The sequence below is a fragment of the Phycodurus eques genome, chromosome 19, assembly GCF_024500275.1.
Source record: "Phycodurus eques isolate BA_2022a chromosome 19, UOR_Pequ_1.1, whole genome shotgun sequence".
Taxonomy (NCBI): Eukaryota; Metazoa; Chordata; class Actinopteri; order Syngnathiformes; family Syngnathidae; genus Phycodurus; species Phycodurus eques.
Genome location: NC_084543.1, coordinates 11,441,525 through 11,453,657, shown reverse-complemented (window position 1 = coordinate 11,453,657; position 12,133 = coordinate 11,441,525). Strand labels below are relative to the sequence as shown.

Genomic DNA, 12,133 nt, shown 5'->3' with positions numbered 1-12,133 from the left:
CCATCAAAGTCCTCCTCTTCTGTATCTGAAATGAACAGCCGGGCAAGTTCTCCATCAAACATGCCGGGTTCCCTCTCGTCATTGTCGGAGTCAGGTCTCGTTGCCGCGGGGCTGTTCAGCAATGACGCTTCTCCCGGCTGTTCTTTGCTCATGAATCCATTGCTCGAGTTGGTCTTCCAGCTCGGGCCACCTCGCCTTGTTTCCGCGGAAACTCAGCTTCGTCTTTTTGACTTGGCGCAGCTCGTTTTCCTGCTTCCTCCACTTGCGAACCACGGATTCGTTGATCTTGAATTCTCTCATGGCTGCCCGATTTCCATGTTCCTCCACGTAAATGATAGCTTGCAGTTTAAACTGTACTTCGTAAAGCGTGTCTCTTCGTAGGTGCCATTTTTGGCGGTCCTTAGCCTAACCGATGTTGTGCACATACCGGCTCTGTATACCTACTGGGGGCGTGCCTTTAGCGGCCTCCTTCACGCGCACCCTTCCCGCTTTAACGTCCACATGCTGTCCTCAGTCACATCCGCCTTTCCTCTATATAAGCAGCGTGTCGGCAGGAAATGCTTCCAGTCAGTCAAGCGGAGCGCTCACAAAGTCACACAACAACATTTACAGATTTTGGAACTTGGTGCACACATAAGGCGCGTCGCATTACAAGGCGCCCAGAGAAAATTTAAGACTTTTAAGTGCGCCTTATGGTCGTGAAAATACAGTAATGATATTTTTTGAGATGGTGACTTTTGGGTGTGCATCAGCTGTAAGCTACCATCAAAAGTATACAAAAAAATAAAAGTAAAATAATGAAATAGTTTTGAATTGAACTACTGAAATAAACGACATATTCCACAATATTCTGTATAAATGAATACAATTGGCGATGCATCCCTTACATACATGCATTTGGACAGCATATTAGTCAACTGCCCCTTGTAACAGCCCCTTATACATTAGCTTAGTCAAGCATTACTAATACTGTACAGGGGTTCTTATTAGTTTTGCCACAGTTCTGTTCCTATGGTACAGACGTTACCTGAATTTATGCATACTAGCTTCACTAACCTACATTAATGCTGCAGTTAAGTCAAAATTCCAGTAAATATTTTTTCTGAAAAACACTTTGAGGTCCAAAATATAAAAAAATCAAACAAAGAACAAAGTTTTCCCTATTTCAACCCCGAACAGTTTAAATGGTGCAACCCAAATTAAAGTCCAGATGTTTGAGGTGTAATCCGTGCTGTAATGTGCTTGGCTTTAATATTTCACCTCAAGCAGGGCAGGAAGGTTTTTTTTTTTCCTCCCCGAAAACAAATCCTTATTATTTTGAAAGTGCTCTTAATTTTCCCCATGCAGCTTTTAAGTTGCAATCCAATCGGGTCTCAGCTTTTTCCGAATCACTTATCTGTCTGCTTTGATGAACTACCTCACGCTGAATTTCTGCCACTTTTTGCGTCGTCGTCGCTCGCCTGCATGACAAGACATGTGAATAACAAATTCCATTATTATTTATTTATTTGACTGAGGGGGGAAAAAAAGGTGTACTGTGTGTCGCTTTCAACAGATTTTGTACATAATGTAAAGTTCACCTACCAGTGAGAGGAGAATCCTATGTATTTTCTTCGTTGTTGTTGTTTTCAAACTTAAATGTGCAATACCTTCAGCAAAGTGGGCTCTGTTCGCATCACCTGAAGGTACTCAAAAGTGTTGGTACTGTCAACCCCCCTTTTTTTTTTTTTGTATGAACAAGATCAGTTTTAAGTCTTCAGCCTCACCTGCCTGACAGATTTTAGGCTGCGGTAAGACCAATAATGTTAATAATAATCATATATGTATGCCGCTGGTTTGGACTTGTTTGTGAGTGACTCCAGCCAAGAAAGCAAAGTAGGCCCAATGAATTCCCAAGTAGAAAAACATGCACTGGGATCTCATGATGCCTCCTCTTCAACTCAATACAATGGAAGAACAAAACAATGTGTACTTCAAATAAAAAGAATACACTTTGATTATTGGTTGTCTTTTTCTTCATTGATCACTTGGTTACTATTTCCACCAATATAATTTCATACAAAGTAAACATTTTAGAGTAACATTTCATCTTTATTATCTATATGTGTACATTCATTACAATCATGTATATCCAAATAAATAAAAAGCACCATTGATGACCCATAAAGACATTTAGACTTAGTTGTGACATAAAATACATACCTACATACGAGGAAAATAAATGTTTCTATTGGACTGCTGTGATAACTGTTAAGGGTGATTGGTAGTAGTCTTCCAAGACATTCGTGTGCAATAAAAATCCTAACATCTGCTTATAAAATGCAGTGTATTTAAAATAACGAAGAGTCACATGATTCTTACTAAAGCACATTTTCATTGTTTGGCCCTTTTGTTGTGTCATTTGTATTCAGCATGCAGTGCTCCATGAACAGATATGCACAAGCTTTTTTCTTTTCTTCCGAAGAGAGTTAGTCAAAGACACAAAATGGAGGAAGCGCTGACCAGTGCATTTCCTCTCAGGCTGGCTTCATCAAACACGAGTACATTCACTACAGGGAGGATACATTCTTTCCATTCAAGAAGCACAAAATCACTTGAACAATAATTGGCACCTTCTAAGTTATTGGTCATCAGCACTTTTGTCAACATATTCATCATGAGTAAATGCAACAATGTGTTCTTGAGGGACGTTACGCCTGTGGACCAGTCAAGCAACGCTAACTTTTTGTTTTTGTTTTAATATTTAAAAGGACTTCACTGAAGGCACAACCAGGAAATACCATTGTTTCTTTAAGGGCAGTGTTGCGCTTCATGTGCCAAAGTCAACATGGCGGCCAGGTCAGACGCGCTTTGAACTGGCCTTCACTTTAACCACAACACACTGAAGGTATGACCTGGAAGTCACGTGACTGAAGAGGGCCTGAGGGCAAATGCAGACAAGACTAGCTGACGGTCTAAACACAATACAAATGTGTGTATGCTCCAATATGTGAGCGGAGGAACCTCCACTTTACTGGCTACTAAAGTACAATAGCAATAGTTAAAAATAAATAAATAAATAATTGAACAGATGTGAATTCAGCAACGTGATTCGGGACTATAGTGAACCCCCAGCCATTTGCATTTCTTTCTGTGGTACCTATGCTCAGCTATTTTATTTGTGTGCGCTTTCTGTAAGACGCCATAAGATGCCGTTATAGTCCTGGCTATTTAGAAAGTAGTAATTGGTGTAAAGGAAGTATCTTGAAAGTCAAACGTCTCGATTGTTCAAAGATCGATGTATGCTGGGGCCGTGCTAAATTTAGCTTTTGCTCTGCTTCAACGGCTATTAAAAAGCTCAAGCTAACAAACAAGCGAGGTCTTATTTTTGTGTGAAAATAGCTATTTTTATGGATTATTTTTTTTAGGGTGATGTAAAATGAATTTGAATTGATATGAGTGCGTTTGTTGTACATTTAGTTGAAGCTTTTAATATTGGGAATTCTCAACCTTTATTTGGGGGTGTCAATTCTTTGTTTTTTTGCTATTCATGGCAGGGCTCGGTCCCTATCACAAACCACACTGGAGGTTTAATGTATCTTAATATTTAGCAAACATACGTCACCATGTGAAACAGCAGAGACAGGTATTGCATTCATTGATCATTTGACTTGGTACAGTTTGGTCACATCGATCAGTGCTCACCAGTAAAGAAGAGTGACTGCATTCATGTTCCATGTGAAGCATGCATGCACTCCTCAAAGTCTGGCCCCAATTCCTCCTCCGAGTCTCTTTGTGGTCTTCAGTGCACTCAAACATGGCCCAAATCCTGCTGCATTGAGGATGCTGTGAGCCCTTTTCTAAAACAAACCGTGACTTTGTCCCACCATTCAGGTCAAATATCGCTGGTCCTCGTACTCATGGTAAGATCTCCCAGGGTGGAAAAGAAGTCCTCCATCTCCTTCTCCAGAAGTTTGTTGCGGTTCTCTGCGTCCTCCCGAGCTCGCTCGGAGTTCCGCAGTTTGATCTCCAGCATGCGTTGCCTCTTCTTCTCCTGCTCCATCTCCTGCTCTAAACGCTCCATGTGAGCGCACAGGACAGCACTGGAGTCCTCCAACCTGTACACGCCCATACAAATGCACCATCGCTGAGTTTTGCGAGACAGTACTATTTAATAACGTACCGACAGTACTCACTTTTGGATTCTGGCCTCATAAGCAGCCTTCTGTTTCCTGAGCTCGTTCTTGAGGTCCTCGACCAGACTGCTCAGTGCGACGTTCGTTCCGTCTCCATCCTCAGACATGATGATGGACGGAACTCCAGCTACCATGCTCGCATTGCCATTCTCACCATAGGCCTCACAGCTGTCCTGCTCAGCGCTCGGCTCTGTGGTCGTCCCCCCGTCGCATCCCATCTCAGGCTCCCTCTGACTCTCCGTCCACTCCCCCTTATCCCCACCTTCACGCACCGCTCCAGAGTTGTGGTGGGCCGAGGGATCGCCGCTCCCAGAATCTGGCACTGAGATCTCACAGGAGGAGGTGGACCAAGGAGTGCTGCCTACACTCTGAACGCTGCCCATACTGGAGGAGGAGGTGACGTTGTCATAGGTGGAGAGTCTTTGTGACGAGCCGGTGGAGTCACGGTCCCGGGCTGACCTTTCACCTGATGAGGTGCGTCTGTGCCCTCTCAAGGAGGACAAACCGTTCATCAGCCAGTTACTACTTCCTCCTCCGCCAGAAGACACTGCGCTCGGTTCCACCACAGAGCCGCTCTGCTTAGGCTGCGGCTGACAACGAGGTGAAGAGGAGCTTTTAAAAGAGTACTTCCATGAAGGGATGCTCTTGACTTGTTTACTCGGGCTCACCACTGTCTCCCCCTTTGCCGACAAAGACCCCAGTTTTGGTCCAGGGTTTGGGTTAGGGTTCTGTGTGGGGGTGACGGCGGCCCACAGTTTGGCTTCAAGTGACGAGGCACTGCTGTTCAGTTCTTGTTCTGGGTTAGAGATGGGGCAGCTCTGCAAGTCCTCTTCAGAGATCCAGGCGCCAAGGGTACGATTGAGGAGCTGATGCTCAGCTTGGGGTACACTGAGGCCCTCCTGGTCCCTCCCTGAGTACAAACACTTGTGTTCCCTGATCAGAATCGTCATTAGGTGCTGGACTAAAGAGGTCCCTAGGGAAAATGGATCACATTCAGTTTCACATAATGTTTTTTTATTTTTTTTTAAAAAGCTCTTAGCGGTCCACCCTGATCCTGATCCTCCTTTTGTAATTGTAATTCACATTCCACAACAAACCTTGCTGTACATTACATCACTACTCATTATTTTTATCTTTCAAATGTGTTTCCGCATTTTCCAATTGTTATGTTTTTGCTGGGTCTTTAACCAGTGATTCCCAACATTTATTGAGCCAAGGCACATAATTTACATTCGCAAAATCTCATGGCACAGCAGCAAGCAAAAGTGATTGTACTGAAATAATTAATATATAATTACTCTGTAATGACGATTCCGTCTCTATGTACTGTACTCATAAATGCACTTGTGTGAAATTTGGGCCTGTAGTTGAATACAAAGCAAATATACTCGCAGGAATCAATAAAAGACAAACTGAGATTTAATCATTTTCAGGCCAGTTAAGTGAAATTCGATAATTTCCCGCGGCAAACCTGATGATCTCTCATGACAGCACAGTGGTTGGCGTTCGTTGCTTTAAAGAAAATGCAAACTTAAATAGAAATTTCCTTCCAAAACATTTTTCACCTTCAAACCAATTCCGAATAAAAATGTATTGGTGATCGTCCTTCGTACACTGTACCTTCCATAATAGTGACCGGGTCTTCCATCTTGGGTCGAAGGATGTTCGGCCCAAAAACTGTGGCAAGGTTCTGGACGCTCATTTTGTTTTCATTACAGTGAGTTTGGACTTCATCAAGGAATCTACGAGGAAACGGATGACATTTATTAGTAGGTCATTTCATGAATGCGCTTGTCGAAATGAAATATTCACATCCAAAATAAACCAAACCCTACTTGCATATGTACTTGAGGAGATTGTAGTTAGACAGAGGTAGTGTGTCAACTTGCTTTCCGAGCTCCTGAACTCCCTGTTGAAAAGCAAACTTTTAAACAAACCGCAGGCACATGCAAGAAGAGAAACAAAAGCAGCAGCGAAGTGTGTGCATACCTCCTCCTCATCTTTGGCCAAAAGGTGTGCGCATGTCAGAAAGTCTTCATATTTGCAAAAGGGAATGACAGGTTCAGGCAGCTCTCGCAGGTATAACTTCAGCAAGGATGCCACAGTGTGAACATCTGTGTTGCTGCAGGGAATTCACGAAAATTAATGTGGCGTCTTTTGCCCTCCCTTTTATACGCTAATTCTAAATCGCTTGATGTGCCTACCTGTCAAAAAGAGGCTTGTCACCACAGTCGAAGGCCTCTTGCAGATCTTTGACCAGGTTGGCCTGACCTGGCATTCGGAAGAGACCCTCCTCGTCCAAGCCCCTCTCCCTGATGAAATCCACACACTGCTCCACCAGCAGGGGGGCCAGCCGGGGGCCAAACTTTTTCTCATACTGCACTGTGTCCTCCAATCGCTGGCCAAATATCCCTGGAGAAATGTAAAGTACATAATTATACTGTATGTAGATAAGCTTAAAATGTACATTCATAATTCATCTGTAAAAATCTAATCTTCTTTGTTGTTTCAACAACAAATCAGATGTATCCCAGTCAGATTACAGTGGACCGTCGCATATTCACATTTTGACATTGGCGAATTAACCTATTTGCTGATTTTTGTTTTTGTTTTGGGAGGGGGGGAGGGGTGGGGGGCATATCCTCTGTTATTCACTGAAACAAACATCTAGTCTCAGTTTGTGTGCTGAGGCCAAGGCAATGAAAGTATTTCTTTTTTCCATCCATTTAATCTATTTACATCTTGGTGCCAAGGAACTATACTGAAGTGAGTTAAGGAGATTCATTTCGACAAAAGTAGTGCTTTGCCGTCATCTTAAGGTGTCTTAATACACTATATTGCCAAAAGTATTCATTCATCTGCCTTGACTCAGATGTGAATTTAAGTGACATCCCATTCTTAATCGGTAGGGTTTAATATGACATCGGTCCACCCTCTGCAGCTATAAGAGCCTCAACTCCTCTGGGAAGTTTTTACACAAGGTTTAGGAGTGTGTTTATGGGAATTTATGATTTTTTTTCCAGAAGGGCATTTGTGAGGTTACACACTGATCTCGGACGAGAAGGCCTGGCTCACTGTCCACTCGAAATCGACCCAAAGGTGTTCTATCATGTTGAGGGCAGGACTCTGTGCAAGCCAATCAAGTTCATCCATACCAGACTCTTTCATGCATGACTTTATTGACACCTTACTAGCACAGCGAACTGCCACATATTCGCGGTTTGGAATTTGCAAATTGGCGGCACTGTGGCCGACTGGTTAGCACATCTGCCTCACAGTTCTGAGAATCCAGGTTCAAATCCGGTTTGTACGTTCTCCCCGTGCCTGCGTGGGCTTCCTCCGGTACACCGGTTTCCTCCCACATTCTGAAAAAACGTGAATTGAAGGCTCTAAATTGCGCATAGGTAGTGAATGTGTGTGCGAATGGTTGTTTGCGATTGGCTGGCGACCAGTTCAGGGTGTATCGGGCGCCTCGCCCAAAGATAGCTGTGATAGGCTCCAGCACACCCGTGACCCTAGTGAGGATAAGCGGCAAAGAAAATGGATGGATGGGATTCGCAAATTTGCTGTTTCTTTCTTTTCTTTTTTTTTGTTTTTTTTAAATAAACACACACATCCTTGTTTGCTGAAAAGAGAGTAAAGTGCTGAAAAGAGAGTAAAGTGTGTATTTTGTTTTAAAAATATTACTTTGGCGCCATTGTGTGGGATCTCTGTGCCAAGGAGCAAGTGAACTGAGGAGCTTCATTTAAAAATAAATAGTGCTTTGCTACCATCTAGAATCTTGGTAAAAGAAAAGAAAAAGAATGTTGAAGTGAGTTGAGGAGCTTCATTTAGACAAAAGTAGTGTATTGCCGCCATACTGTGGCATCTATGGGCAGTTATAACCCGAGCTGGGGGGGGAGTCAATTGCTCACAGATTCTCAATCAATCACTGGATAGTATTTAAACTGAAACAAAGTCACGGCAAACAATCACTTGCACCACATATTTGATCTATACAGGCTGCTCGTGCACCAAAGCACATTCAAACAGAAGTGCTTAACAAATGCTTGGTGATTGGTCTTCAATAGCTAAATGCATTTGGCTGCAATGGCACGCCAATTCAAGTGTTTTCTTTCTTTTCTTGAAAATAATTCTATCGCAGCATGTGTGGAAAGGAAGGCGATGATCGATGGTCCGTGGGTGTTACCTGTTGCTTGTCTGCAACAGTTGTCGCTTTCTGGCAGCTCGCAGTAATCGTGGTACTTGACAGAGCAGGGGCTGCACAACAGCAGCCAGGTGTTTCTCATAGATCCCTAAGCCACGTTTTACCAAGTTAATCCATTCCAGTTCTGGCATTTGAGTCCACTGGTGCGCAGATAGTCGCATGCACTAAGAACTAAGAACGCTTCTACAGAAAGTAGTGTGTCCTGCTGACAGACCGAGGAGCAGCTGACAGCACAGAGGGAATGTGTGCAGATTTTTTAGTGCTGCTGTTAATGACAGCTCCGGAGGTCGGTGACAGATTTATTTTGGACAGAGACCTAGGACACGCCCTGTGAGTCTGGGAGGGAGGTCTTAAAATATGGCCTAGGCAGCACAAAGTATGACATGATACCGTTCGATTATCCTCACTTTGACGTGCATCCTCTTTTTATGTGTGCCACTGTTAAACCCAAAGGCTTTTAAAAACAAGTTTATGCATCCGTACCCAAATCTTATGATTGACATGATATTACAGTCAATCAATTTGTCGTTGTGAGGACATGTTTTAATAGCATAATAAATAAAAAAGCTCTTCTGTCACTAGCTGTGGAAATCACAGAGTAAAAAATGTTATAGTCAATCTTTTTTATTCGAGCTTAACCTTCATTCAGTGTAAGATAACACCTTGTTATTCAGCTGCTCCTGCTGTTCTAGTTCACAGTCACACTCAGACAGTCTGGATATATTCTTGGAATACCATCAAGTGCGCTTGTGAGAAAGCCCGACAAGAGCAGACGTCCATCTATCCTTTTTCCATAGCGCTTATCCTCACTAGGGTGGCGGGGGTGCTGGAGCCTATCCCAGCTAACTGGGTGAGATGCGGGGGACACGCTGAAGTGGGGGACAATTTGTAACTACCACTACCACTAGAAATGGAATTGGCATACAGCAAAAAGAGAGAAAGTGCCAGCAATTCTTGGCCATAGACTCCATACAGTAAATGATTAGTTGTTTTGTTGATGCAGAAAGCTTTTGCTTTACCTCCTCCAAACGGTGCCCAGATGACGCGCCGTATGGCCTTGACCCAGTCATCCATGTCTGTCTGGGAGTTCGCCATGAGCAGGAAGGATTCATGGCTGATTGGTGCGCGGTCCTTCTCCCCTGCTCCACCTGTAAAAACATACAACAGGTGGGTTAATAAAGAACATAGGCGTGAATGCAGCAGAAGTTCACAACCAACAACAACCATCACAGCGAAACTGCTGGCTGCTCCCAGAATCAGCGATTTGAAATAAGAATGCTACTGTTTGGGTTATTATTGGAATATTATATTTTTTGATTATTATTATTGTTTTTTAATTCTCGTGTGCTACTACTGTAAAAGTGGAATTTCCCTATTCTTTTCCAGTATATTCAAATTGTTGCTGTGTCTTCATAGCACTGAACCTTGGATTCAAAATAACTACGTTAATACTATGCAGCCATAACTGTATCGTAATCATAAAGAACAACCCATTCAATGTGATAGTGGTGTCTGAATGTCACAATATTGCCTAAACAAACGTGCTGTGGATATTTCTGACCACTAGATGGTACCGTAGCTCAATAAGTTTAATTCAGTCATTTTAAGCATCGGTCAGGTTTTACTGGGAGCAAAATGTATCTCAGTGCGCATTTGACAAAAAAAAAAAAACCTTCATAATCACTAACATTGTTAGACAAAAATCATGAAATCAAGCAAATTTGAAATAGACACCAAAAACAACAAATCCATCCTGTATTGAACAGCAATTTGATCTAATGTGCAATTTAATAATCACGGGATGATGGTGTGATCAGAGCCAGTCATTGTGGTCATAGTCATTTAGCTGTGAGAGGGGAGTCCAAACAGAAACAGTGGTGCTATACAGCCAAATACTATTGTCACCCAGCTTTGCAAACTCGCACCAAGATGATGAACACACTGGTCTGCCTTTTGATGTGCACGCGAAATGGTGCACTAATGTGGAATTTCGGTTCAAAACAAGAGCACAATGGATGCATATGCACAGAATGGGCGATATGGGGCTGCACAACCAAAAGCCCGTGCATATGTCCGCGACACTGAGATAACTTTAAATGAGTGATTTATAAATGTTAAGAGAAGACTCAGACATTAAGGAGCCTGAACACATCTTTTGCTTCCACGCCTCAGATAAGAACCTGATAAGACACACAAGAGCACACACAGACAGAGATACACCAAATGAATGCATGCACCCACAGCCAGCAGACACCAAAAATCACTGGCACATCTCAGCCTGAAGTGAATGGATATAAAGTACAAAGATCCCTGTAGGAGCTAATTACAGTAAGATAACACTGACTGGAGGCTTTGCAGACACAATTTCCGATATGAACTCTTCTTTAAGTGATGAAACTTATTGCGTTGTGTCTATATGGCGTCAGGCAGACGTTGACATTTGAGTTTGCGGGAAGGCTGAATGATAACAGAGTGTGTAAGGCTGTAGCATTTGAGTGTTTGTTGCTGATACATCCTCAATTACAACTTTACTTTTTGGCCAGACAGTACACACAGGTGGTGCTGGCAGGAAGCGGGGAGGCGCTGTGGCGGAAATGGGTTCATGATGAACATGAAAGTAACCCTCTCATATTCCCTACGACAAAATGGAATCTGTGAGAATTGTATCCACTTTCTACATTGACCAGGGTTGCTAATCATTTTGTTAGTTAAAAGTTATACGACCACTTTAAAGCACTCTCAAGATCAAGTTTGGTCAGCAATATTTAGCAGCATTGAACTCAGAGGTGGGAAGGAGATGCGCTAACAACAACAATGGAGGAAGATTGTGCCAGACGAGACAAGTATGACATTTAAGTAACACAACATTTCCATATGAGATACAGGATTGATCAAACAGCATTTCTAAATTAGTAATGGTGAATAAATTAACATATGAACATCCTAACTTCATTTATATCAAGCACAGCATGATGTGGACACAGGTTTCTGACAACAGACAACTCCAGACAACTGACACAGAGGACAAAGACCCTCAACTGTGTTGTATATACACTGTGTGTGTGTGTGTGTGTGTGTGTGTGTGTGTGTGTGTGTGTGTGCTAGCTCAAAGTGTCTTTGCTGCAGGATGTCCTCACTTTTCTTAAGTACTGCAGCATTTTGCACCTCCAGAAATTAGCAGAGCTTATTTGTGGGAAAACTTTGTAGCCCTTTTTTGTACTTTCTTCTGTAATTTCTATCAACAACAAACAATATATCGTATGGCAACCAAGAACATCAGCGAGTGCTTCTATGCTATGTGACAAAGCTGCAAGTTAGTTTACATATAGTGAACAGCTAGGCTGCCCCAATGCCTCTCTTGGCTCTTTACTACTTTAGTTAAAAAGCTCCAGCATCTGTTTCTTGTTACCTTGGAGATGTTGCTTCTTCAATGTGTCCGGCTTGCAGCAGACCGGCCCCATGTCATGGCCGAAGAGATCAGACCGGAGCTGCTACTGGCTCGGGGGCTCTCTCTGCCCTAAACTCCGCAGCATGGAGCACCTTCTCCTCCGCTTGGAAGCAGAGCTTTACGCAGGTAGCACCGATGGCCAGAAGCTGGCAGTGAGGCATGTTCGGTGCCAAACATAAACAGAATCCATCAAGTGAGTCCCACTCCTACAACCGTGTATTCCCTCTTTTCATTGGCCGGTTTCTTCTCGTCTCTCCCATTGAGCAGTGTGGGCAGCAGGTCCTTTCCCTAAGCCCCCCTGGG

At 43.1% G+C, this 12,133-nt stretch overlaps 1 protein-coding gene across 1 annotated transcript in view; it reads right to left on the bottom strand.

Moving 5' to 3' along the window:
- Positions 1 to 2,152: 2,152 nt before the first annotated feature.
- The window catches only part of si:dkey-191m6.4 (rho GTPase-activating protein 22), a 28,204-nt gene continuing 18,223 nt past the window's right edge, over positions 2,153 to 12,133 (bottom strand). The window contains 8 exon segments of the mRNA XM_061663897.1: positions 2,153 to 4,097; positions 4,176 to 4,559; positions 4,635 to 5,148; positions 5,796 to 5,917; positions 6,011 to 6,084; positions 6,165 to 6,297; positions 6,380 to 6,587; positions 9,402 to 9,530. Of these exon segments, the coding sequence (XP_061519881.1) occupies positions 3,875 to 4,097; positions 4,176 to 4,559; positions 4,635 to 5,148; positions 5,796 to 5,917; positions 6,011 to 6,084; positions 6,165 to 6,297; positions 6,380 to 6,587; positions 9,402 to 9,530 (1,787 nt within the window). The 3' untranslated portion in view covers positions 2,153 to 3,874.